General features: G+C 48.7%; 10 protein-coding genes across 10 annotated transcripts; 5 read left to right on the forward strand and 5 right to left on the reverse strand.

Annotated features, from left to right (window-relative positions):
• Positions 1-742: 742 nt before the first annotated feature.
• On the forward strand, positions 743-1,714 carry FIESC28_08272 (uncharacterized protein; the record flags this gene model as incomplete). The annotated part of the gene is made up of 2 exons (XM_031162410.1): positions 743-1,034; positions 1,146-1,714. 2 exons carry the CDS (start codon positions 743-745, stop codon positions 1,712-1,714), a joined length of 861 nt encoding a protein of 286 aa, XP_031013565.1.
• A 2,523-nt stretch (positions 1,715-4,237) lies between these two features.
• Positions 4,238-5,198, forward strand: FIESC28_08273 (uncharacterized protein; the record flags this gene model as incomplete). The annotated part of the gene is made up of 2 exons (XM_031162411.1): positions 4,238-4,531; positions 4,578-5,198. 2 exons carry the CDS (start codon positions 4,238-4,240, stop codon positions 5,196-5,198), a joined length of 915 nt encoding a protein of 304 aa, XP_031013566.1.
• A 132-nt stretch (positions 5,199-5,330) lies between these two features.
• On the reverse strand, positions 5,331-6,584 carry FIESC28_08274 (uncharacterized protein; the record flags this gene model as incomplete). The annotated part of the gene is made up of 3 exons (XM_031162412.1): positions 5,331-5,716; positions 5,770-6,255; positions 6,293-6,584. The coding sequence occupies 3 exons, from the start codon at positions 6,582-6,584 to the stop codon at positions 5,331-5,333; spliced, it is 1,164 nt and encodes a 387-aa protein (XP_031013567.1).
• Positions 6,585-7,219: 635 nt separating this feature from the next.
• Positions 7,220-8,440, reverse strand: FIESC28_08275 (uncharacterized protein; the record flags this gene model as incomplete). Its single annotated transcript, XM_031162413.1, has 3 exons — positions 7,220-7,608; positions 7,661-8,101; positions 8,152-8,440. The coding sequence occupies 3 exons, from the start codon at positions 8,438-8,440 to the stop codon at positions 7,220-7,222; spliced, it is 1,119 nt and encodes a 372-aa protein (XP_031013568.1).
• Positions 8,441-9,282: 842 nt separating this feature from the next.
• FIESC28_08276 (uncharacterized protein) lies at positions 9,283-10,717 on the reverse strand (the record flags this gene model as incomplete). Its single annotated transcript, XM_031162414.1, has 3 exons — positions 9,283-9,521; positions 9,569-10,489; positions 10,537-10,717. The coding sequence occupies 3 exons, from the start codon at positions 10,715-10,717 to the stop codon at positions 9,283-9,285; spliced, it is 1,341 nt and encodes a 446-aa protein (XP_031013569.1).
• A 1,709-nt stretch (positions 10,718-12,426) lies between these two features.
• Positions 12,427-13,749, forward strand: FIESC28_08277 (uncharacterized protein; the record flags this gene model as incomplete). Its single annotated transcript, XM_031162415.1, has 1 exon — positions 12,427-13,749. The coding sequence occupies one exon, from the start codon at positions 12,427-12,429 to the stop codon at positions 13,747-13,749; it is 1,323 nt and encodes a 440-aa protein (XP_031013570.1).
• Positions 13,750-15,132: 1,383 nt separating this feature from the next.
• On the forward strand, positions 15,133-17,347 carry FIESC28_08278 (uncharacterized protein; the record flags this gene model as incomplete). Its single annotated transcript, XM_031162416.1, has 2 exons — positions 15,133-15,277; positions 15,327-17,347. The coding sequence occupies 2 exons, from the start codon at positions 15,133-15,135 to the stop codon at positions 17,345-17,347; spliced, it is 2,166 nt and encodes a 721-aa protein (XP_031013571.1).
• A 325-nt stretch (positions 17,348-17,672) lies between these two features.
• Positions 17,673-19,073, reverse strand: FIESC28_08279 (uncharacterized protein; the record flags this gene model as incomplete). The annotated part of the gene is made up of 1 exon (XM_031162417.1): positions 17,673-19,073. One exon carries the CDS (start codon positions 19,071-19,073, stop codon positions 17,673-17,675), a length of 1,401 nt encoding a protein of 466 aa, XP_031013572.1.
• A 1,431-nt stretch (positions 19,074-20,504) lies between these two features.
• FIESC28_08280 (uncharacterized protein) lies at positions 20,505-21,647 on the reverse strand (the record flags this gene model as incomplete). Its single annotated transcript, XM_031162418.1, has 5 exons — positions 20,505-20,580; positions 20,633-20,971; positions 21,020-21,451; positions 21,499-21,553; positions 21,611-21,647. 5 exons carry the CDS (start codon positions 21,645-21,647, stop codon positions 20,505-20,507), a joined length of 939 nt encoding a protein of 312 aa, XP_031013573.1.
• A 1,056-nt stretch (positions 21,648-22,703) lies between these two features.
• Positions 22,704-23,974, forward strand: FIESC28_08281 (uncharacterized protein; the record flags this gene model as incomplete). Its single annotated transcript, XM_031162419.1, has 2 exons — positions 22,704-23,006; positions 23,057-23,974. 2 exons carry the CDS (start codon positions 22,704-22,706, stop codon positions 23,972-23,974), a joined length of 1,221 nt encoding a protein of 406 aa, XP_031013574.1.
• Positions 23,975-26,780: the final 2,806 nt, after the last annotated feature.

Below are 26,780 nucleotides of genomic sequence, written 5' to 3' on the forward strand. Positions count from 1 at the left end.
ATGGTTGCAACCTTTTCCGAAAATTATACCGATGTACCATCTCTTATCCGACTCTTGGTATCTCGGCGCGGGTACCCAGCTCTAAATCTCAGCAATTTTTGCTCTGCGCCCGTCCCAGCAATAGAATGTTATTCTCATATAAATTATGCTTAAATCTCAAACTCATACGATAACAACCTGACAATCATACATCGGACGATAGCTCTTGCTTCAATTAACCTTGCATGTTAAGCTTAAATTATACCCCCAGCGATTGAAAAAACAGGACCCGACGGGGACGGTTAAGGCGGAATCAGCCAGTCTTGGCAGCTATGAGTCGATCGTTTGTGGGGGAAGTTTTAGTGTTTGAAAGAGGCCGCCAGCGCTAGAGTCCCTGCTCTGGTGTCTGGCCACTCTAGCCACTGTTGGCACTGTTACTCCTCACTGCCAGCGCCTCTTACAGAGGTGAAAAAAGTTACGACGGGACCAATGCCCTGGTCTTGGCCTTCGCTATGATCTCATTTTGCTTGGCTTGGCGTCGGCTCATGATCAGAATCTTCTTCACGTGTGACGTTTTCGCACCCAAACGCCTGAGCCCGAAAAAAGAGCCCACTTCTTGTTTTTTTGTGTGCCCTTGAAGGCGATATTATGAGTCTTGAGCCCTGAAATATCTTTGACTCAAAGACCTGATTCATATTCACTCAACTCATTCACCTCACCTCACCTCACAGAAACAAACAACACATCACACACTATACACAGCATGGGCGTCCGTGTCGCTACCAAAGAAGACATTCCTGTCTTGAAGGAGATCATCCTCAAGGGATTGTCAGAAGATTCCGTCTTCAAATACTGTTTCCCCTCTACACGCTCAGAAACGGCAACAAATCACGTCGAAACCGTCCTCAGAAGAGTCATCGACGCAGAGAACCAGAACTGGCTCTGCTTCGTGGTTGATGCCCCCAAGACTCACGACCCTGTCGCCTTGGCCATCTGCCAAACTCTTCACCAGAATGCCGATGGGCAAAAGGGTGTTGCCGAGCAGGCTGAGCAAGGTACGTAACATGAAATTAGCTGCCCCTCACTCACCTCCACTTCACCCACAATCGTGCAAGATTTTATTTTGAACCTTATTGTCTCAGTAACAAATGCTAATGAAATTGCAGTCTTTGGCTTAGATGCAGATGACAACCAGACCAAGACGATAAAGAGACTCAATGCTCTTCAGCTAGGTATCACGGAAACTCAGCAAACTTACCTTGCTCGCCATGAACACATCATCTTCCTCCATGCCGTCATCACGCACCCACACTGGATTCGCCAAGGCTTTGCCAAGACGCTCTCCAAGCAAACCCTGCAGGTCGCCCGCCAAAAGAGCGCTGTAGTCGTTGCCCTGGCCAGCCCCTTCAGCGGCTACGTCTTCTACTCGGGCACCGCCTTCTCCAACTGCGGCCGCAAGAAGGTCGAGACCGACAACGACATTGAGAACCTTGAGCTCCAGATCATGGTTTGCCAGCCTCCCAAGCCTCTCGAGCAGCGACGCAGCTCCATTATGGATTATCTTGGCGGCGGTGTCAAGAAGATGTCGCCCGCTGGTAGTCGACGCGAGTCGTATGACCAAGATGCTGCTGGTGCGCAGCAGGAGAGGCGGAGCTCGTTCCTTGACATGTTTGGATTTGGGCCCAAGACTCCCAACGGCGTTGACGAAGATACCCGCAGGAAGTCTCACGCTTAGAAATGTCTCTTTATAGATGGGGGCATTTTCTTACATGTATTTCTTTTTTATCGCTATAATTCCAACTATCTACGATTTTACGAGCTGAGAACAATTATACCACTATTCGTTTAACCCCGCACCAATTGATCCAGTACAAGCCCCATCGTGAAGAGGCCCATTGTTTGCTTCACCGAGTTTCATGTCTCAGTCATGCAGTTGCAAATGCATGACAACACACCGTCAGCCATTTTTCCCCATTTGGCTACCGACATACGAGCCCTAAACATCAAGAAAACGTGAAGATAATTGCGAAGAATTGATTTCTCCTAATTAGGCAATTGAACCACCCTTTCTCGAGCACCCTTACAGTCCCTGTTTTTTGTGGATGCAACTGAGATTTAAGCAGTACCAGAAAAACAGGCGTTGAGTGTTATGGGATGCTATCAATGGAGGTAATCTTGAATGAAAAATAATAGGAAGCAAACGATGTGAAACTGCCTCAATGCTGATAGATTGCTGACTACTAACACGGTATATTTATTTAAACAGAGTTGCTAAATATGTCTCAAGGTATCAAGATCTCTCGTCCTCGACGTTCTGAGCCCGCTTCTATCTGATCCCTCGCAATTCCCGACGACGTATAGTCTACGTAGAGGTAATATCACGTCGCCTGATCGCATCCTCCGCCGCATTACGCATACTGAGCACAATACCCTCCTCTCAAATCCTCCTTGGCACAAAATCAGCCATTCTTTCTGCCAAACCCTGAGCCCATTGAACATGCAGACTCCTCCTCCCACACCAAGCTCTCGCAAGCGCAGCCTTGACTGCATCATCGAGTGACCACCTCGAAAAGCTCGGCCCTCCAACGCCAGCAGTGGTGCCCAGGTTCACATATATCAGCTCGAGATCATAGTTTCCAAGCTTCGTCTCTATAGCCAATGAATCGGTCATGGTTTGCAGGAATGACATACCTGCTGCGTGCGTGGCTATGAGCGGTAGGCCTTTGTCTTGCGTGGAGCCCACGGCGATGATGAGGGATGGAGTATTCCGGCCGAGGATTGGGAGGACGGTTTTCATTAGGAGGAGTGGAAATGTGATGTTTGCGCTTATATCTTGGGCTGTGCGTGTGTGCGAGAAGGATGTGAGAAGGCCAAAGGGGATCTCTTCAAGTCGTCTGCCAGCGTTGTTGACAAGAAATGTCGGTTTCAAGGGCTCCAATGATTGTGAATCGCCTCAAAGTCTACTCCCTCCGCCGCAGAAGAGTCGGCAAGGAGTGTCATAAACGAGCAAGAAGGATGTCGCTTCTCATACTCGACCTTGAGAAACTCTAGATCCTCCTTATCACTGCCTTGCAGAACGACCTTGAATCCTCGACTCGCAATCTCATGAGTAAAGGTAAGCCCGATTGTACTTGTGACCTCTGTCACGAGAGTCCATTGGTTGGCGTCATCTGAATGGTTCCGTTGGCAACGGCGGAATTTACTGGATTGGAGGAAATAGATGTTGATGAAGCAGAAGGCTTTGTTTAGCTATATCATGGCCGTTAGGAGGCCGATGAGATGAAAAATGCCACCGAGAAAAAGCATACTGCCCTGTGAATGAGGGTCAATTCGGTTGAAATGTTTCAGCTGAGACGTAGGACTTTATATAACTCTGCAAGACTGTGAAATCTTGACCGATCTTGAAGTCTTGACTTTCTAATGCAACTCCTCCTTGCAAGGGTCGAGGATGATGGGTGCGGCGCAGCGCTTGAATACTGAACTGCGGGAATAAGCTTGGTACAATTTTAAAACAAGAAAGACGCATGTCATGGCGAGATTGGAAGAGCAGTAGCAGACATATGTATCTAAGTGGCTGGCCATGGTGGGTTTACTGACAACTAATCTTGGATCGAACACGTTGTTTAGATAGTAGAATTATTCATCCTGTTTGAATCGGAATTTCTTTAACAGTTTTGGATCACAAAGAAAGCGACGCCTTTCTATACTTGTTAGTGTAAGATATATAGCAAGGTTAAAGGTCCCTATAATCAATTTGATAGGCTTAATAAGTGTCTTGTCCTCGGCACTCCGTTCTCGGTACGTTCCGACAGCACGGTATCAAATGCTCGGATGCTTGACTCAAGTCTGGCTGAAACCATTCTTTAATAAGTAAAAGATGAGTCGCAAGCCTCTGCTTTAACCTGTAATAGGTATAACTCAAGTCTCTTGGTCTATGTTTCGGTCCACCACGTGGTACGTCGATCGCAATAGTTAGCACAAATAGCAGTGTATTCGACCGAGGTACTGGATTATGGACCTCCTCCTACATGTAGAAGTCCCCGAATAGAGGAGAAAACAGGATATCAAGGTCCCAAATACTACCTAGTTAGGGACGCCAAGTTGTATTGCGCCGCAATAAGCCGAATCGAGTAATCTGTGCGAACCCGGATCCGATCCTTCTGTGGGTATGATACCCGCCGTATAAAAGGACCTTCCCCTCACCTCAAAGCGTGAGGACTGGTCAATCGTTACCAATATATCATATCGTATTACAATCATGCTTATCCTCATTGCTGGTATAACTGGAATGGTCGGGCAGCCGGTCGCCCAAACAGCCCTAGCCGAAGGCCACTCAGTCCGCGGTCTAAGCCGCAACCCCGACAATCTCTCCACCGAAATATCCTCCAAACTCGAGTCTTTCGTCACTTGCCGCGACTATTTCGATACCGAGGCTTACGCAAAAGCCGCCAAGGGTGTCGATGTCGTCATTGCTGCTTTGCCAACTGTGCCAAGCATTGTCGGCGCAGGCCAGCTAGCTCTGTTGTTAGAAGCAGAAAAAGCAGGTGTCAAGGTTCGGCCCCCAAATTCGACCTGCATGACATGATGCTAATTTCCAGGTTTTCCACGCTGCGTCGTGGAATTTTGACTGGACTAGGCTTAGCTTGGGTGATCACGAGACGTACGATGCTTACATGTCATTTAAGCGTCTCGCTGAGCTTTCAAGCGGATTGAAGCCTATCTTCGCGTTTTGTGGAACAATTCTCGAATACATGTTCATCAACTACAAGAAAGATGGTCGTCGTGCTGCCATTGATGTTGAGAATAAGATGGCCATGTACGCCGGTAGTGGCGAGGAGAAAATGTCCCTGACCAGCGTCGACGATCTTGCGAAGTATACTCTTGCAGCCGTTACTGATGAAGAGATCATTCAACGCGGTGTTTACTATGTCGAATCGTTCAGGTGCACGTTTCCTGAGTTGGCTGATATTTATGGTAAGGTGCGGGGTATGGAGATACAGAAACAATGCGTTGGTGGGCAAGCTGAGCTTGAAGGAATGCTGGCTCAGGCGAGACAGTTTATGGGTCCTTTGCAGGTTAATCAGTATGTTGAATTGGCATATGGACTTGCAATTTTGAAGGGCGTGGCTGTTTGCGATCCGAGTGATAATAAGAGATGGGAGGGAAAGATTACGCCCATCGGGTTTGAACAGTGGCTCAATGAGCATCCTGACGTTTAGACCGCTTGGAAGAAGGCTAGATATATGTCTGATAAAGCTGACTAGAATGATAATGACTCTCTGATACTGATCTGAGTCCGTGGTGATAAGAACCTAGGTTCCCAGTCTTCCCTCAGAGGCAGGTACAGGCCATCATGCCGCTTGGGGTCTCGCATACTCTCCACCATTTTCCCAATATCCGCAAGGACCGTTGGAGTATACCGACTTATCGGTAGAAGGTCTTAGCGTGATGTATCTTGCGAGCAGATTGCGAGACGTGCCACACACTGACTTGTCGCGACTGATATACGCGAAGCAGTTCGTATCGGATGCGCGGTACGTTGTTCCCCTACGATAGGGATCAGCCGCGCATGCATTGCAGCAAGAGACCTCCGTGAATCCTTTTCCAAACTCTGCAAAGTTCACTCCACCGGCATCTGTGTATGTGATAACAGACCCTCCATTGGCACTCCGCATCATGTTTCTGCTAGAACAGATATTGTAAAAGGTCGCTTGCGGGATCCAGCTTTCAACAGTCACTGTTTGGGCTCTAGTCAGATAACTTCTCATGGATGGTCCGGGTAGCTCTTACCTGTCTCGCTTACGACGGTAGTGGACGTGACATCAACATCCGTTGTGACAACTTCATGATACTCAGTGGTGTAAGAAGTAGAAGTAGCTTCCGGATAGAATGTAGAAACCACACTCGTTGAAGATGTCAAAGTCGAAGTTTTGGTAACAGCCTTGAGAGTGCGTCGTGGACCTTGGACCTGAGTAGTGACGACCTTGGTGGTGTACTTGGGGACAGCCTTGACGCATCGAACACTCTGCGGGAGCTGCCCATCTAGAGGAGAAACAGGAAGGACAGGGGAAACATAATCGGCCGTAACACTTCCAAGAGGTAGGTCCCGCCTCGCGACATACTTGGTATTATCCAGGATAGCCGTGAAGGCCACAGGTGTAGTAGTTACAGTGGACGTAAAAGATTTGGTGGTGGTAGTCGAAGTCATAGAGCTTCTAGTTACCCAAGAGGTTCTATAGTTGGTCTTGGTGGACTTGTCGGCCAAAGAAAAGTCAGCTCTGTTATCAGTAGACAAGGGCTGTGGATAACTTACATGTGATCGTTACAGTAGCAATTTCACTGTCGTCGGTGAAGGTGATTGTGTCCGTCTTAGTTGTACGGGCAGTAGTCGTTACAGGTCTGGGCACGACGATGACGTTAACCCGGCGAAAAATCTTCTTAATAATGGTTTTGTTCTCGACTACACTGGTGGTGGCTGTAGGGACAGTCTTAACGGTCTTGGTGCTGAGGAACGTGGTGCATAATAGCGACTCGGGTTTCACAGGACCAGCGAGAGCCTTAACGCCTAGTGCAAGGAGCACGATGAGGGATTTGAAAGCGACCATGGTGTGTATGAGAAGGCACTGTTGAATCAAGCTGATATAGAAAAACAAGGGAGAAAGGAGAGATAAAATACTGGTAGCAAGACAGTCCCCTCAATATTAGAAACTCTAAAACTGGACGGTAGGATCAAGGACTGGAATAAGCGAACTTTTCAACAAGTCTAGATGCATCGCTGAATCAATAGAGTCCGTGATGTCTTTGAGCTATTGGTTAGACTAAGGCAATAACCCCGGTCATAACGACAGACAAAGCAATCAAGGCCCTTGGCGTATAGACCCTGGATCGTTGAGAGAAATTGAGTGGAGCATCCATTGGTTTATTTCCAGTAGTCCCTATCAAAATGTACATCGTACGTTGCAAATGACACTGAGTAGCAGGGTGACTCAATTAGGCGAGGCGGTCACTGTATAATACCATCTTACGCTATGCCTGCCGCTGTTTCAGCCCAATACAGAGATAGAGTTACTGGAGAACGCAGTGCCATCTATAGATTGTAGATTTAGAATCGAGATTAAGTTATTGATACTATTGATGGGTAGATAAAGCAGGGAATAAGAGGAATAGGACTGGGAAGGTGTCCAAAATAAACTTGTGGATGCTACTGATTGTGCTTCCCAATAATACCAGCTCGGCCTATTTAAGGTTCCCATTCACCACCGTTCTCCCAATGACCGCAACCTCCATTGCTCAAATGCCATTTTAGGTCCCACTGCTGGTCGATATTGGTCTGATAGAAACCGAACTTAGGCTGTGCGTTGTTGGTGCATACGCCCGGGTCTATTGCGGTAAAAATGGTGCATCCAGGTTGGGAAGAAAAGAGACTGAACAGAGATGCCTTGCAGCTAGGAACAGCTGCACACGCTTGACAACACTGCTTAGCAGTTTGGATGCCGTTGATTTCTTGGGTTACGACGTTATCCTCGTAAATGTAGCCAGCAAAGTAGCCACTGTTAGCTTCGCTTAGGATGTTATCGTCCTGGCATATATCGTAGACAGTAGCGCGGGGAATCTGGCTTTCAATGGTTACTGGAAGAAGCATGTTAATTTGGTATTAGTGACCAAGAATTGTAACACTTACCAGTCTCAGTAACAATCGAAGTAGATGAAATATCAGTAACCAAGGTGGTCACAGGCCAGGTGACGGTAGTCAACGTTGTCTTGACATTGGGAGGGTACTCTGTCTGTGTAACAGTAGTAGAAATGGTAGATATCTTGGTCTTGGTCACAGCCTTCAGGGTACGTCGAGGTCCTTGAACTGTCGTGCTAACGATCTTTGTGGAGTACTGGGGTTTATCAACAACGCAACGAACACTCTGAGGCTGCTGATCATCAGGTAAAATGGTCTGGGTTGTGATATCCCGCTTTGCGAATGTAGGTAAAATAGGCGGATCACTATCGCCAATAGGTGTGAAGTCTGCAGGCCTCGGAATAGTGATGGTGACGTCTTTAGTGGTGTAAGTCGGCGAGACGGTCGTGCTAACTATCACAGCAGTTCGAGTGATCCAAGAGGTAGATGGAGCTAAAAGACAGATCAGACATGGTACATACAATTGCTAGGTATGTACTCACAGGTAAGAGTCACCCAAGCAGTGTCAGTCTTCTGGTCAATGGACGTGACTGTAGCTACATGCGTGGTGCGAATAGTAGTAGTCTTCGCCACGGGCACAACAACAACATTGACCTTTCTAATAACTTTTTTGATGATGTCGATCTTCTTGATGGCGGTGGTAGTCGAAGTGGGAACGTTCTTGACGGTCTTGGTTCCGAGGACGGTAGTGCAGGACGCAGGCTTGGCAGGGCCAGCAAGGACCTCAGCACCAAGTGCGAAAAGTAACAGAAGAGGCTTGAGGGCGACCATGGTGACTTGACATTGAGGAGAAATCAAGATGCTCCTTCAGGACGAAACTGGTACCAGTCCAGCTTTAAACTATGAGAAGCATCCTACAATACAACCGCCGTGAAAACAAAGCAACAGTCTCGATGAGTCTCGATGCCTCTCCATTCAATAATGTCTGTGATGTGTCCAAGCTATTGATTGAGCTAGCACCATAAACCCTGGCTGGTGGACCTTTATTCCCATAATGACAGGGGGGTTAGCACTGCAAACTTCTGGGGAGTCCGGACAGTGCATGGATTTGACTTAAACGAACCAATTTATTTCCATTAGTCTCTGAAAACATCCCGGCGGATCATGGGCGAGACCTGAAAATGGGACCACTGTGTTGGCTGTGGCCGTGGAATAATATTGCCTGCTGAGTCTAGAACGGCCACCCCGTAAAGCGAAAGACAATCATACACTTAAATACTACTCCTGAGATCAAACCACCGTCTGTTTTTCTGTCCGAGAACTTCAAATTATTAAAGCGCGACAAGAGCCCAGACTAGAGAACACTCTATCAACACAAGTCAAGACTGCGTTTGGATGGCTGGGCGGGTAGTGACCAAGAAGCTAATTTTAGCGCTTATCTAGGGGACGTGGCGCTGTAATCTCCCGCCTAACAAGCTTACCCGTCGGGCGTGGCGTCAACTTTATCAGCTGTAGGCTGGATGTCATTTATTCTTGTTACATTTCACTTTACAGCGAGACCACATTGTACAGAAAACGACAATTACACCCTCTTATAAATCCTCTTTCTATATCAGTCTAGTCTCAGATTGCAGTTCATCACTTTTGTTCATTTCGCTGAGAGAACCATAGACTCAGATCTTGGTCTTGATTGCAAACCATTCCCCGATCAAGAAAGCCCGAGCTGCAACCAGACAACACAGCCCGAGTGCGATGATGCCCGTCAACAATCCACTCAAAGCTTGAGTGCCCATTTTCTCTACCATCGTGCCACTTGTTGGAATGGCGATTAGCAGAGAGAAACTGATGAAAAAGTTGAGAGTGCCATAGTATCGGCCATAGTCTTTTGGATCACACGTCTTTCCGACACATACTGGATAGCGTTAGACGGTGTCTCACAATGAGAATGATGATGCTTACCTGGAGTGATAGACAAGAATCCCCCAGAACAAAATCCCCATAGACCACTGAAGACATAGAGAACAACGCTCCTGTTACCAAAAGGTACAAACAAAGACCCCATGAAGATGAGTGTCATGATCATCATAAATATGAAAACGTTGCAGTGGCCCAGCTTGTCGCCTACTAGCCCAGGAATGATGCGACCGAAAGCCGAAGCTGCACCGACGATAGAGAGTAGCGTGTAGCCTGCCTCGGGCTTTAGCCCGGCCTCAATAGCAAATGTTGGTAATAGACCTCCAATGCCATAAAGGACGAATTGAATGGCGAACGCCATAACGGATACTAATGAGAATGGCACAGATGAGAAAGCAGATAAGTTGGGAAGCGCTATGCCTCCTTTCTTTGGAGTCGGCAATGCGACGAGTTTGGTGAGTCGTGTGTAGGGAATAAGACACAAGGTACCAAATATGAAGATGGCAAGTGAAACAAAAGCCACGACTCGCATAGACCAGGCCCATCCAAGTTTTGGTAGTAATGACCGAAGCATGATGGGAAAGATGACAGTTCCAATAGACGAGCCAGTGAGGGCTATCCCAATAGCAAGCCCTCGCCTCCTCGTAAAGAGCTTCGCAGCGACAGTGACGCCGATAGTACCTGCAATAGCCGTCGCAAGGCCACCAAGTATCCCAAAGCAAAGCATAAAATGCCAATACTCTTTACACTCAGCGAGAAGGATGAACATGATGACGACACCGCCTCCGCCGATGATGCCGACTGCGAATGGTCCATGTTGATCGAGAACGGGACCGACCTGGATGGCGGCGAGCATGGAGAGGAAGACGTACATTCCAGAGATCCAACCGATTTCTCCGGCGGTGTAGTCGCTGAGTTGATTGAGTTCTAGGTAGGATTGGTACGTCCCAACAGATTGCATCATCCCTGGAAGGTTAGATAAGCGGTTTGGTGATTAGGATGGGGGAATCTACCGAATGTAGGCATCAAGAAGAGAAAGCTTCCTAGTACACATATCCATGCTGCCAAACTTGACTCAATGTCGATAGTTGATGAGCCATCGTCACGCTCTGCGACTTCTGTGTCTAGCGTTGGGGATTGTTGCTGATAAGACTCATCCCCGGCACGTTCGGGTGACTTTTCCGTTGCTGACATCGTTCGTGAGCAGTCTCCAAGCCATGGACCAGGTATAAAGGCTCAATGTAACCACTAAATTCAGGAACAATGTTTCGATAGAAACGAAGCTTAGAGAGAAAAGAATGGGAATTGGGGAAGAAGGATTAGCCTACTTCGGATACGTGATCCGACTCCGGCTATGGCACCTTCGCTAAGATTTACCCCGAAAGATCGCAAGTCTCCGCGATGCTACTCCACTTAGTCACATCCTGGCAGCTAACTCCAAAACTGGTCTAACTGTTCAGGTACCTGGATCTACAGGGTGCGCCGGTGTCGCTGGAGATGACGTTCAATTGAAATAGCTCGTTATTAATTTAGAAGCAGTCTATTGCTCTACCATTGTGGTTTCATATACATAGGACTTGACTATTAACGGTACCCGATAACGTGAGATACATGGGGCAATTACTAAATCATCTGGGGGGAACCCTTCACAACTGAAAAGGGAAACTTCGGTATGGGTAATTAGCTGAGTATATGTGGTCAGATGTGTAGTTGAGCTGAGAGTAAGATTGGCGTATCTCAGAACAGTCAGTACAATGTGGTTCTCTATCTAAATGTTATCAGCGCACGATTGCGGAGGGGCATTTTATTTAGATGCTTACCTTCTAGCATCTCATGTATCAATATGTTTTTATTAGAAAATACTTCTAAGTTTCAAACCGCCGAGTACCGATCTTACATGGCTCTGCTTTTGCTGCTTGTATCCTTTTGCCCCTTGCCATGAAGCTTGCATCAACTGTTGGCGCACATGCCCCCGAAAGCCGATTCGACTTGATCATGCCCATGCTTGGTTCCGTCCCGATGATCAGTGCATCATCAAAGCATCATCAAGTCTTATATACTGTCTTTACTCAGCATGGCATTTGCGATCGTTTGGGTTTGTGAAGACAAGAGAGGCTCTTATCAGGGTGTTAGCTTTGCTCGCTGCCCTGGGTCTTGCAGGACCGAGTGCTGCTATAGCAGCAGTCTCGTATTGGCGGGAGTCTGTTATCTCGGGTTTGGGAAAGTTGAACAGCTAGAGAAGGCTGAAGTGAGAATGGGCCAGGTGGGTGTAGAAGGATGAAAGATAGTTTGGTATCGCGGCTATGCATGAATCAGGGATCAACTGACTGACTTACTATACGAACGTATGTCAAGGTGCTCAGTCATGAGTTACGGCAGGAAGAAGCATTTACTGTACCTTTGGCTCGGCATAAGTTTCTTTTATTTCCATTTTAATTGATTGTCTTATTTCTTTGAACGTTGCGCATATGATCTCGATCAACACTACAACAGAAGCCTTCAGAAGGATAAAAAGAACTAGCCTTGTTAGTGGAATAATAGGTGGCTAGGTCCTATATCCGAAGCCTATTCCCGCACATGGCAGTTAATACTACCGAGTTTCACGGCTGAGTGGGGACACGAACAAGTTAAGGTGTGGTTTTCACTGGTCAATGCAGGATCAATGCGAAAATAACTCCGAACTGTAAAGCCCCAAGACAACACGCACAGATGCTATTAGCGAATTTAAAAGACAGTGGGTCAGAATTAGTAATTAAGGTATAATTAGTCAAGCTTGTTAGCTATAACGTTAGTTCCTGCACGAAGCTGTCTACTTAAAGGAAAAGGGTATCACGTCAATCTATCGTTAAGATTAAATTTTCCACTACCTTCATCTAAACATCAGCCGTTGACCAAGTATTACAATGACAGTCCAACAACATTCTCAGGCTCTACCTGTTATCACCACCCAAAACGGCACAGAAGTTCACGATGCAAACCACCAAGTCGTCAAGAACATTGCTACCAAAGGAGTTGAATACTTCAACCCCGAGCAGATTCCCGCTCCTGGTCTAGGCCTGACTGGTCCCAACGACTCTCTTCCCAAGATCTTCACACCCATCAAGATCCGGGGCGTCACCATGCCCAATCGCATTTGGGTCAGCCCCATGTGTCAATACAGCGCCCGTGATGGCTTCCAACAGCCCTGGCACTTTGCTCACTACGGTGGACTGGCCCAGCGCGGACCTGGTCTCATCATGCTTGAAGCCTCAGCTGTGCAGGCCCGAGGCCGTATCACACCCGAAGACTCGGGTATCTGGCTGGACTCGCACGTCGAAGGACTTCGAAAGCACGTTGAATTTGCGCATGCCAACAACTCCCTCATTGGCATCCAGATTGCGCATGCTGGTCGCAAAGCCTCTTGTGTTGCTCCTTGGTTAGACGCTGGACTTGCAGCTGAGAAGGCTGCTGGCGGGTGGCCTGATGATGTTGTGGGTCCTGGCGATGAGCCATTTGCTCCGGGCTACCCCACTCCTCGCGCCATTACTCTGGAAGAGATCGAGCAGCTCAAGCAGGACTTTGTCTCTGGAGTCCGTCGAGCTATTGAGGCTGGCTTTGACGTTATTGACTTGCATTTCGCCCACGGTTACCTCGTCTCCAGCTTTTTGTCCCCTGCTACCAACAAGCGCACAGACAAGTACGGCGGAAGCTTCGAGAACCGAGTCCGACTCGCTCTCGAAATTGTGGAGGCTACCAGGGCTGTGATGCCCGCCGACATGCCCTTGTTCACCCGCATCAGCTGTACCGACTGGCTCGACAACAACCCTGAGTGGGAGGGAGAGAACTGGACCAACGAGCAGAGCATCAAGCTTGCACATCTCTTGGCGGAGCGAGGTGTTGATGTCATTGATGTTTCCAGCGGTGGTATCCACGAGATGCAAAAGATTGCTGGTGGTCCCGGCTACCAGGCTCCATTTGCCAAGGCCATTAAGAGGTCTGTTGGAGATAAGTTACTCGTTAGCACTGTCGGTAATATCAAGACCGGCACTCTGGCCGAGGAGATCATCCAAGGCAAGGATGACGATACTCCTTTGGACCTAGTGGCGGTGGGTCGACCGTTCCAAAAGAATACCGGACTTGTCTGGTCATGGGCTGATGATCTGAACACGGAAATTCAGATTGCTCATCAGATCGCCTGGGGTTTCGGTGGTAGAGCTAAGACGAATGTGCCCAAGCCTGCCTGGTAAGGAGATGACATTAGATTTGTAGTAGCTTTTAAAGGATAGATAATAGACTATAGAACGGTTCAATGTTAAACATGATTTTATTTGTTTAGCTGTATCATTGCAGTATGTGAGGTAGTCAATTGCATGATTCATGTACTGACATTGGACGTCTCATTGACCGACAGATCGCTGACTGCGTCGTAAAGTGATTTCGAATAAGGCCATTGTGGCACAGTCGGGTCGGATTAACAAGAACAAGCCAGCACCGAGTGAAAATTAATCCAGGTGAGCAATCAATAATACTTACAATTCTTGACATAACAGTCTCTGCATTTGATTTCAGCCAGAGTAAGCCAATCAAACAAAGCTCTTATACATCTCGTCGAGTTGATCTTGATACCGAGGTCTCTAACACCTCTATCCACATAAGCCTGTAGCGCAGTACCCTTCTCCTTGTCTAACGACGATGTACTTCTATAATCCACTTTACCCTGACAAAGCGTCACCTTGCACGAGTAGAGAACGATTATCTTCTGTCATCTATCATCTAATATGGTAGAACTTTCTACCTGTGCGACGCCATGGAGTTCAGGGCTAAATTTAGATGGAGCTTCAATCATGCTATCAGTAGGCGACCAAAGGACCAGTGCTTTAAAGATTATGTTGACCTCTCGGAAACGCGTAACGTCTTTCCTGTCTGTCAGAGTGGCGCTATCCGTGCAGCACCGCGTTGCAAGGCTTATTGACTTCTGCACCAATCAGCTGCCGTTCTTCTCACAGCACTGGTTTCAGCAGGAGATTGTAGGGCGCAATAGATCAGTATATGATTCCACCTTCAATCACCGCTGACTTGCACTATTTCGAGTTGGGGTCTAAAATAGAAATTTGTTGGGGGCCGGGAGAGGGAGCTTGGAGACGGAAGTCCCAGTTGAGAAGAACGCCGCGCCCGCTGATCACTTTCCACCTTTCCTGTTCAAGACTCTATTTTCGACCAAACATACGTGGCTGTCGACTCTTTGTAGAAGTATTTCTCGGGCACTATATTATGCTTACTGGCTTGTGAGGTTTTTGGCTGTCCATCAATCAAGGCGTACAGACTAAAGCGCTTACCGTCTTTATAATATTAAGCTTACTGGGCGGGTCTTGATTATTGCTTTTCCGTGAGGCACTGTCAGCGCGGTCGCGGGGAATAACCCTACCGGGTGAGATCTGTATTGTTGAAGTCATCACTGTAAGCAAAGGACTTTTACACAGCCTCAAAATGTGAAGTGCAACATGATATAAATGTATAGGTAGACCTCGCTGTCAAATCCATTAGCCATCACTCTAAGCCTGCAATAAGTTCCATCGTCTTCCAATCTTGCCAATTATTTAGATCAGCTTCCTCCGAGACTCTTTTGAAAGATGGGTTTGATTCCCCGTACAGCTGTCACAGGTGGAGCCAACGGTCTTTGTACCACCCCAGCATGTATCAATGTCGCAGACAACATCCTGGGAGGCATGGCTTTGAATCACCAAGCCATCGATCCATGCACTAACTTCGGTGATTGTAAGCATCCTCCACGACTTAGTGTTAGCATCTACTAACTTCCGTTCAGTGGTCTGCGGTAGCTTCGCATCACAGAACCCAATCGGACCAGGCATGCCGTCAGTAAATAGCCTCAGTGTCGTTGAGGCTAGCACCTATGCAACTGTACGCAACATTCTGGAGAAGCCATACCCGTCCGAAAGTTGGATCACCGTCAACTTCACCAAGGAGGAAACTGCCATTGACAAAGAGAACTTTGCCAAGCTTCAGGGTGCTTATGATGTTTGTATGAACTTCACTGCACTTGAGGAGCAGGGCTTGGCTCAGCTTCGCAATGTGGCCAAGACTGTCGCTGAGAAGTTCCCTGCTACTCCGATGTATGGTCGTGGTGTAAACATGACTTATGATCATGCCGCGTCCATGGGCGAGACTTTGACTTTCTTTGAGAGCCTTGGTATCGAGACCACACAAAGATTCGTGCACAAGCAGCAACCCTCAGATCCCAGCAAGGTGATTATCGGGTTATTGAACCCCGCTAAGAATGGTAACCCTACCGATGTGGAGGTCTTGCCAGAGTGGTTGCTTCATGCAAGTGACCTACTTCGTGCTGTTCACCCAGCCAACTTGACCAAGTCAAAGTCGTTTTCTTTGATGGAGTCAGTCGTGTCTTTTCAAGCCCAACTATCTCTCAAAGAAGGCGAGCAACCGGATACAGCAACGAATGCGACCGATATCTTCTTGTCCTTGTCAGAACTTCAGAAACTGGCTCCACAGCTCAATTTCAAGTATGTCATCGAGCAACTGGCCCCCAAGAGCATCGACACTCCAATGGTATATATGGAATCCGTAGCCATCTGGCCTCGTATTTCAAAGACCATCTCAAAGACATCGCCAGAGGTCCTTCAAGCATTTTTTGTATGGAGATCCATCACTGCTCTTTCAGACTATGTCGAGTCCCCCGAAACAGAGGCCTGGTATAGGTTCCAATTAAAGCAGATGAATACAGATCACGCAAGCCCTGCACCTCGATGGTCCAAGTGTGTTACGTTCCTTGATTCCGGTGTTAAATGGGCAGCCGACGTCGAGGGCATTGGTCTTACAGGTCTGTCATGGATCCTAGGCCGATTCTTTGCGGATAAGAATGTCACGCCCGAGATGAAAATTTTCACTTCGGAAATCATTGCAAGTCTGGAAGAAGCCTTCATCTCTCGCGTTCAAACCAGGGAATGGGCAACAGATGCGGTTAAACAAGCTGCCATTGAGAAAGTCCGTGCTATGGGCATAAAGATTGGCTTGCCAACAAGCCCTCTGGCAACTGATCCGAAAGCCTTGAAGGAATTCTATTCCGATGTGACCATTACCAAGTCGCACGTACTCAATGCTTTGACGTTTGCAAGGTCTCGAATCCACAAGAATTGGGAGTCACTAGGAAGGCCCTTTGATAAAGGCCAAATCTTTCGCCCCAATCTCGCAGCCAACGCATATCACAGCCCTCAGGAGAACGCAATGGTTATCCAATCCGGCATCATGCAAGCTCCACTGTTTAGCCCTGAGCACCCAGCTTACCTTGCCTTTGGCGGTATGGGCAGTATTGTTGGGCATGAGATCACCCACGGGTTCGACGGCACTGGCCACACATTCGACAAGAACGGTAACCACAGCAGTTGGTTCGACGAAGAGTCTTCTGAGGGCTTTGCACAGGCTTCTCAGTGCTTCATCAAGCAATACAGCAACTTTACAGTGACCGATCCGGATGGTGAAGAAAAGAAGGTGGATGGAGAGTTAACCATGGATGAAAATATTGCTGACGCTGGTGGTATTCTCGCAGCCTACGCAGCTTGGAAGCAATACGAAGCCCAGCACGGCAGAAGTATGGATCTCCCTGGACTGGCAAGTTACACCCACGAACAGTTGTTCTTCATCAAATATGGACAGAACTGGTGTGAGAATCTCGGTGCAAACGGCCAGCACGATGTGGAAGATACCCACGCTCCGAACGCAGCGAGGGTAGCTTTGACGGTCGAGAATAGTGTTGACTTCCAGAAGGCTTTCAATTGTCCTCGCCAGAAGCCTACCTGTGAGCTTTGGTAGATGGATTGTGGATGGAGGGAGGAAAGGTTGAGATTGACGATTATTCTTCTACACGGTCCTTACTCTAGTCAGATTTAAGATAGATACTTTACACACTAGCCAGGTTATAAGTTCAAAACTGCCTCCTTCTGTAGAGGTACTCAATTTATAGTTCTACTTTGTGCATCTTCTTTTTTCCCCTTCTTTTTTCTTTCTTTAAAGCAAGCAAAAGAACTGCACTAAGACTTTAAAACGAGAAAATCGTGAAATACACATCAAAAAAAAGTTCCAGCCCCATCATTTGTGTACTTTGCTTGTTCTGTCTTGCCAAACATCCTCATAAATCTTACTTATCCCTACGCTTTCGCTCGCTGCGCTCACTGCGCTCTCCCCGCTCGCTTCGGCGGTGCTTCTTGCTCGACTTCTTGGTGCTGCCAGACGTTTGGCTCAGCAGGGAGTGAGCGTCGGAGTCGTCCTTGACCTTGGGCGCTGGCTCCTCTACTGGAGCTGGGGGCTCGGGCTCGGGGATGACTTCTTCGGGCTCGTTTTCCTCTTGCTCGCTGGTTGACTCCTCCTTCTCCTTCTCTTGTTCCCTGGGTTCCTTGGGGGTGTCGAGACCGCCGATGACGCGGGGGTTGCGGTTGCTGAGGATGCGGTTTAGGCCGAATGCTGCTATTGTGGTGGCGAAGGTTCCGGCGCCGAGGATGGCGAGAGGGAAGTACTCTGCACCTCGTACTCTTCTGGCAATGGTAGTTGCAACAGCAGCAACACCGAAGGTCTTGATGGAGGGGAAGGGAGCGCCCTTGACGCGAAGGTTGAAGGCTGCTCCAGCTAGTGATGCTGTCAGACCGATGAGGGATGTGCTGACTGTCGCTGTTGTCTTCCAAGGGCTATCTCGACGAATAGCGTTCTCAACGTGGCGGAGAACAAGGGTAGATGGGTAGTCTTCCTGGTTGGGCAAGTTCATCCACACATAGTTGTTGCCATTGTGAGTCTCGCCGTGAATAGCCAAGTCGCCAATGTCGGGAAAGTCGATGGCGTCTCGAATGGCGATGGGTCGAGAGCTGGGGATGAGAATGTGGAACATGGCCGAGCTGGCACGTCGGCCAAGACGCTTTCGGATGAATCGAATATAAGCGACAAGAGCATCGAGATTATCGGAAAAGCCGAGGAAGTTACTGGGAAGAGGCTTGTCCTGGAGCAGGTCATAGAACTCGGCGTGCCACTCCGCATCGGGGTGGTAGAGGATGTACAGATGTCGATCTGAGGAAGCAGATCTGCACTGACGACCTACAAATCTGTAGACATGTCCAGCGAACTTGGCAGGTTCACTCTGCTCAACCCAAGAATCCGTCTCCTCAGGAGGTTCGATCCCCACTTTCTTAAGAGCTGAGTCATAGATGACGCTGACGTTGCTTCTACCAAGTTGAAGTCTAGTCAGGAACCGTTGAAGAGGCTTTTCCCACTCAGCGCCACGGCAAGCCTTGTCCAGACCCTTGACATGGGCGTGAACAGTCGGGATGTTGGGGCTGATGACAGTGTTCTCAACCTCGGCATCGTCGTCGCTGTCAGCGTCTAGAAGCTTGGCTCGAGCTTCCTTGGCCTGTGAAAATGCCTCAGCGTCAAAGGGAATCTCGTAGAGCTGCTGCGCAGGACTGCTTCCGCCTGAGGGGCTGAGGAGACGAGCTGCTGCCTCTGTGACTCTGGACCGTCGTGACGATTGTCCGCTGCGAGAGGCTTTACCCATGATGATGGATGAGATGCGGGGTGAGAGCCCGGTGCTTGTGATCAGGCGTTGCTGGGAACAGTTAGATGGATGTCGCCGGGATACGTCTCAAGGACCAGGAAGCGAAACGAACCTAGTTAGACAGGTACTTGAATCAGTTGTGTTTTGCTTTGGCGAGCTTGAGTGGTTCGTTTGCAGATCGCGGGTTTAAAGGTATCTCGGTAGATTCAAAGCTAAGAAATCATCCAGTGACCCGGTATCACCATTAGCTAAGCATGTTGAGCCAATTAGAATTTCTAGAGAGAAGCTGACTAGGGCGGTGAGGAAAATAAACGGGTCATGACAAATTAACATGAGTAGTTTTACACCATAATAGTATGCTACGCTGGTCAGTCCCTTTTCGTTCCTCTTCTGTTTTCTCTCTCCTTCCAAGACAACACATGATGTGGCGAAGGCTTCACCGCCTTTAGGCTTTTTTTGTGAACACTTCACCTGCCACCTCATCCTTTTTCCTCGTGGCACAGCCCAATATTGTTCTTCCCCGCAGTTGTTGCCCAAAAGATGACATGACAAACATGAACATCTGGTTCCAAGACGATAGTTCTTGGTTCTGTCATTTTTTTATCTCTGGGTCTATTTTGGTACCTGAAGAGCATTGCGTCAGCGCGGGGTCGAATTCAGGTACGCGTCAATTTTTGAGTCTAGTCGCTTGTCTCGGTCGCGTCGGAAGATGCAGGTGATGGAGTCGCGCGATTGAGCCGAGGATCATTCAAGTCTGTGCTCTGCAGATTTTACAGAGTAAATTCGTGATGAATTCTATGAACAATTACGTAGTTCTGAGCAACTTGAGATATTCGTTATCTGTCCCCGTGGTGAGAGTCGCCGCGATGGAAGATACCGGCACCTGAAGCATCAAAGAACAACCATGTCCCGTCTTCCACGTTTCATCTCATCTCTATGCAGCTAACGAGAGGGGAAATTGGAGATGTGATTGTGCCTGACCTGACGGGCATGGCTGCATGATACCCGTCACGATATCGACAGCGTATCCACCCGATCTAACATACCCTGTCGTTGACGTGGTAGATGCAGGATACAAAGCCGATATCGCAGTGACTCTTGTTCAAGAGTCATCTTTTACAAATAGACATCCTATGACGGTGCGGTTCAATGCTGGATAACGAATTGACAGCAACTCGGACGACTGTCAATCCCACCACTTCATTCCCCTTCTACATCATGTTTATGTCGACATACACTACTTAAAACTACCCTGGAGCCCGAGATGCACGATGAGGGCATGAATTCGTCACACAGTCATTGATAGACTTTATACTCAATAAGTATAGCAACATCGATGTAAATAACACAATCATTATAAAGAGATGGAAAAGCGGAATATCGAGAACGCCTCCCATATTAATTGTTTACCCCAACTCCGATAGATCCGACTCATGTCAGCTTCCCTGTGATGAGTGTCTCGTATACCAATCCTTCGAAAACAGCCTCTTTTACAACTGCACCAAATCTATCGTCCGTTAGCATGTACGCTCCCATACCACTACGTGTGATTTACTCACCCATGGCATTTGACCGCCTTCTTCAACTTCCTCGCAAGAGCACCCAAACTCCTCGTATCAAACCCTCCAAAGTCCGGTCGTAATCGAATAGTATTCCACGCTTGAATCGGCGTCATCTCACCCTCACTCGACAAATCCGGCGCAAGACTCAACAGCCTCTCGAGCATCTGCGTGGGTAAACTGTTGAACGTCGCAGATATAGGCGGAGGCGAGCTGATAGTAGGCGATGGATAATCGCACGCTGCCATGAGTTGAGAAGAGGCACTCAAAGCATGATTACTCGGCTCAAAAGGTTTATCCAAGTCACCATGTAAATGGTCCAGACAAGGCTCTTCAATCCTGAGCGTATTAGCAGGGGTTTTTCCTACCCGAAGAAGGCAAACTTACTTTAGGACAAACTCCATGCCTGCGACTACTTGATCCACATCGCTTACCCGGCAATTATACGCGACTCCTCCCTGTCCAAACAAAATAGGCGCCCTATCATGATTATCGGGTACAGGAAATGTACCGTAGAATTCCGGAGATATTAACTGCGGAGACGGCATTGTGTTCTGGGGTTGGGAACTCATGTCGCTGAAGTAAAATGGTGATGTGCCATTTGATGAACCTGCTGTTCTGGACAAGGCGATACTATCGGAGGGTGCATAGTCAGGCGTGTTGTCAATGGCCATACCGATGCCTTGCTGCTGGGATAATTGTTGGAGAGCATTGCGTAGCTGTTGGTTCTCGCGCATCAACTCAGCTTCTTTTGAGCGGGATTTGGCGAGTTCTTCTTCTAAAGTCCTCGTATATCTGTCTTTGCGATTGCGATATGTCCTAGGTGCGTTAATATGAGACAAGACCATACGCGAAAGTAAGCTTACTGTTGTGCACGACGCAGCTGGGCCCGTCTTTTCTCCACGGGATTTTCCTTCGGTTCTGTTGAAGACCGTCAGTGGAATGAACAAGGATCAGACAAGACAAAATGAGACATACCGCCAGGGTTGAAGATGCGAAAAATGTTTTTACTCATCGCGAAAGCTGATACTACGCAGGCGGTACTGAACTGAACAAAAAAGGAATAAAAGATGAGAGATCAGATGAGACGAGAACTCAGCTGGTGAGATTAGTCAAGGTATTATTTGTTCGGGCGCGGCACCACACGGCGCTAGATTGAACCAAGTTTCAGTTGAGTTTCGAGGCTGGACTGGGGTGATGAAAGATCAAAATTACCGGATTGGGAATGGTTTCGGCTTACTCTCACGCACTCTTCAGACAGAAACAGTGGTTGTTTAGCGAGAGGACAGAACGGCTCGGCCTGTGCCGTTGAGTCTTGGCCTTGTTTGGTCAAGATCTTCTCATTTGATGGTAGGGTATGATGATGGTTAACGGTTTTGGTAAGGGATTGGATGAGACTGATTGAAACATACTGAGGATTAAATTGAGTCAGCATCTCTGCACGTGTGTTGTGATTGAGGGGATAATTGAGATTGTTCGTGCCCCTACGTATTCTGGGTAGGTCATTCGAGGTGACTCTGGCGATGGTCCGGCAAAAGGTTGGCATATCAATTGAACCAAGGCAATACCGCAATCAGAGCTTCCCTCAAGCACGGGCGAACCTTGCTATAATTATTTCGCAATTTACCAAGTTATGGTTATCCCTAACGTTATTTCTCATCACCAACCCTCATCCCTGCAGCGTTTCATCAATCGCTCAACTCGCAGTGGACCCTACTCACTATTCTAGGGTCAACCTTGGAGACGACGTTGCATCAGCGGCTCCATCAGGAAAGCGTGATTACTCCGAGGAACGAACATTGTTTGGGTCAGGGGTTGAGCCGAATGCCGTTGAATGCATTTCCCAAAAGAGAAATCTGGATTACTTCAATCTGGGGTTGATATGATATTCTAGATGTTGTGAATGGTTCTATAAAAATGTAAATGTTCTGCTGTTTATTTCGATCTTCATTCCAGCTCGATTCAATTCACTTCATTTTATCACACTAAGTCTTTCATTCTAGCAGCCGGTCTGCCTCATCAAGTGTGCTTTTAATTCCTTTTCCACAACATACTCTTCACAACACTCAAAATGTTCTCCACACCAGCGTCTTTCATCCTTCCAGCCCTACTATGCTTGACTCAGCAAGTCAACAGCCACCCAGCATGCCGTCCAGAAATGAACATGGCAGCTGCCAACGGCAAGGCCATTTACGTCCTCACCAATGATGATCAGAACGGCGTTCTTGCCCTCCCAATCAAGAAGGATGGTACTCTTGCCAAGGGTCAAGTTGCGATGACTGGTGGCGCTGGATCTATTGCTGTCGATGCTGATGGTAACCCTGCTACACCCGACGCTTTGGTCAGCCAATCTGCTTTGACTATTGCTGGAAACGTGAGTTGTGAATATTTATTACTATTAAACTTTGACTAATATGTTCTTAGATGATCTTTGCTGTCAATGCAGGATCAAACACCCTCAGCATGCTCACAGTATCGAAAGACGACCCCACGAAACTCACAATGGTCGGCGAGCCCGTCAAAGTCCCCGGCGAGTTCCCCAACACCGTCGCCGCCTCCGCAAAGAGCAACATCGTCTGCGTTGGTATGACCGGCGCCAAAGCCGGTGTTTCCTGCAGCAGCTTCTCCGAGAAGGGTCTCAGCGCCATGGATGACCTGCGACCGTTCGATCTTAAGCAGACTACACCTCCTGCCGGACCTACAAACACAGTCTCCCAAGTCCTCTTCTCTGACGACGAGAGTATGCTCTTCACCATGGTCAAGGGTGATCCTGCTGTGAACAACACTGGATTCATGGCTTCGTTCAATGTTGAGCAGGCTGGACAGGGTATGGCTGTTAGCATGCAGGAGGCGCGAAGCTCGCCTGAGGGAACTGCTGTTCTTTTCGGATCGCAGGTTATTCCTGGTACTTCCAAGGTCTTTGCCACGGACGCTTCATTCGGAGCTGCGATTCTCGAGGTTGATGGTCAGACATGCGAAGCTACAACCGTCGCCACTGGAGAAGTTGAGGGTCAGATGGCGACTTGCTGGGTAGCCATCTCCGAGATGACCAAGACGGCTTTCGTCACAGATGTCGGACGCAACCGTGTTGTTGAGATGAGTCTTGAGGATGCTAGCGTTGTTTCTGAGCTTGACCTCACCTGCAACGGTGACCCTGGCCTGATTGACATTGCTGCCGCAGGAAACTTCCTCTACGCGCTTTCTCCAGGTAACGGAACTACCAGCGCTGCTGTCACTGTCCTTGATGTATCTGGTGGATCTGGTTCAGCGAAGATGGTCCAGCACTTCGAGCTTGAAGGCATGGCAGGCAAGACAGCGATGGGCATGAAGGTCATGATGTAAAAGTTTGCGCAAGTACATTTCATATATTATAAGTGATTTTATTAATAAAACTAAGCATTGAAAAAAACAAGACAGATCCTTCAAGAATGTAAACTTTTATCCAATTTGGATATTATCACGTGCTTAGCGCTTCCAATTATTGCCTCCGATTAATGCTTTTCTTAAACCATGGCAGCAAGAAGAGGAGCGAACATGACGAGTGCGATGCTCGTGATGGTCTTGGTGCTTGCAAGGGAGACGACGACAGGCTTGTTGTCTCCAGGTGCAGGCATATCATGCTTGTCCCCAGTAACGGGCTTGTTGTCAGAGCCTTGGGAGCCACCAGCAGGTGCCTGAGCACCATCGTGAGAACCACTGTTGGAACCCTTGGAGCCGTTGTCAGAGCCCTGATCATTGCTACCAGATCCTGCACCATCACTTCCAGAGCCTTGGTTTCCGCTACCGGAGCTGCCACTGTCACCTTGAGAGCCAGTGTTGCCGCTGTCAGAACCGTTGTTCTTGCCCTCGGCATCATGCTGACCGCTGGTTCCCTGGCTACCGTCGTCGTTGGAACCCTTGCCCTCACTGCCAGAGCCCTCGTAGCCATTGTTCGATCCCTGGTTACCACCCTTCTGACCACTGGAACCTTGGCTGCCGTTTGTAGCGTCGTGGCCAGACTCAGAACCATACTTGCTGCCGTTGGAGCCGTGAGATCCACTGCCAGAGCCCGCGTGGCTGCCTTGAGATCCGCTGTGGCTACCGTTGGAACCCTCATGTTGCTTAGACCCGGGGTAACCCTGCTGATCATTCTTACTGCCATCATAAGGCTTGAAGAGCTGACCAGTAGTATCACACTGATCATGAGTACACTCAGAAGGATAGTAGCAAATGCTATCATCGCTGTACTCAGTCTTCTCAGGCTTGTACACAGTCTTGCCAGTGCAGGATGTGGCGTCACAGTAGTGAGGAATGTACTCAACACCACCGGGGCAAGAGCAGGGGCTGGGGAGGTAGACCAGCTGATCAGCGCAGTCCTCACCTGGGTAAGGGTGGAAGACGTAGACGATCTCAGGCTTGATGGGCTTGCCGTTGGGGAGGTTGCATAGACCGTTGGAGCAGATAACTGTGGCCGTGACAGTGGTGGCAAAGGTTGCGGAAGCTTCGGTGACAGTGGAGATGAAGGTAGTCGTTACAGTAGAGACGTCAGTGACGGTGGCACCTGGTGCAGTAACCGTAACGCCATCCTCAGTGATGACAGAAGCATCTTGGGTGATAACAGAACCGGATTGAGTAATGACATCGCCAGACAGAGTGACAACAGAACCAGGAAGTGTAACGGTAGCACCGGGAATAGTGACAGTGGCTCCATCAACTCCCGTAGCGTCAGTTCCAGTAGCAGCAGCAGCTCCGACGTCGATGTAGATGATGAGGAGGATGTTGGCAGCGACATTCTGACGTCTAGCGAGTCGACCACGTCGAGCAGGAGAAGTATCTCCACCGCAGCGTTGTTCCTCGTCGCCAGGGCAGATGATGTCGCACTGCGCATCATCAACTCTGGAGGTATTATCGTCGTCCAGGATGTCACCGCAGTAGCAGTTTCTAGTAATGGTCAGTCAGCGTTTAAATACTAATAACGGAATGTTTACTTACCCGGTGTATGTACCGAAGAAGGCTCTTCCGTTACATTGTTGAGCACAAAGTTCTTGGTCCATGTCTCCACTGGTCAAGGACAGGCTGAAGGAGGGGAAGCCAGCGTTGGAGCTAAAGCAGCCGAGTAGACGGAAGCTACCAACTGTGTCGGGGTTTTTGCCAGCCGCTGTTGTCTCTGAAGCTGCGGCAGAGGTCGTGTCGCTGGTTTGATCTCCAGTTGTGGCGGTCGAGTCGGTGGTCTGAGTAGCCGTGTCGTCGTCAGTCGCAGCGGTTGTACCAGTAGAAGCAACGTCATTGGTTTGGGTAGCGGTGGTATCGACGGCTGAGGTAGAGCTGGCGTCTGTGTTCTCGGCGTCTTCAGCAGTGGTAGTCTCGGTGGGTGTGTCGGTAGAGTCAGTTGCAGTGTCAGCGAGAGCATCAGTCGTTGTAGTGTCGGCAACATCATCCGCAGTGGTTGTATCAGCGACAGCATCGTCCGTGGTAGTAGCCTCGTCAATGGCCTCAGTGGTTGTGTCAGCGATCACGTCTGCGGTAGTGGTATCGACAATAGCCTCATCGGTCGTGGTAGGCTCAATAATGGCTTCAGTCGTGGTATCAGCAATGACATCGGCTGTGGTAGTATCGGCGAGCGCGTCAGTTGTAGTGTCAACAACCTCATCAGCAGTAGTCGTATCGACAACAGCAGCTTCCGTAGTGGTATCAGCATCAGCTTCTGCGGTTGTTGTAACAACACCAGCCTCAGCAGCAGTTGTGGTCTCAGAAGATTCAGCAGCGATGCAAAGACCTTTGTCGATATCGCAGAATGGTAGAAGAGGGTTAATGCAGTCCTCGTCCTCATCACAAGTGACACCTCCGACAGCAGCGATACAGAGACCAGTATCGGTATCACAGCTTGGGAGGAGAGGGTTTATACAGTCTGAGTCATCATCACAGGTAACACCCCCGACGGCAGCAATACAAAGACCTTTATCTGTATCACACTCAGGAAGCAGAGGGTTGGTGCAGTCTGAATCATCGGTGCAGGTAACGCCCCCAACAGCAGCGATACAAAGACCAGCGTCAGTATCGCAGGATGGGAGAAGGGGGTTGGTACAGTCGGCGTCCGTATCGCAGGTGACACCACCGACAATGGACTCAATGCAGAGACCAGTATCGGTATTACACTCTGGCAGGAGAG

Source organism: Fusarium coffeatum, assembly GCF_003316985.1.
Source record: "Fusarium coffeatum strain FIESC_28 chromosome Unknown BRIP53273_contig_192, whole genome shotgun sequence".
In the NCBI taxonomy this organism is placed as follows: Eukaryota; Fungi; Ascomycota; class Sordariomycetes; order Hypocreales; family Nectriaceae; genus Fusarium; species Fusarium coffeatum.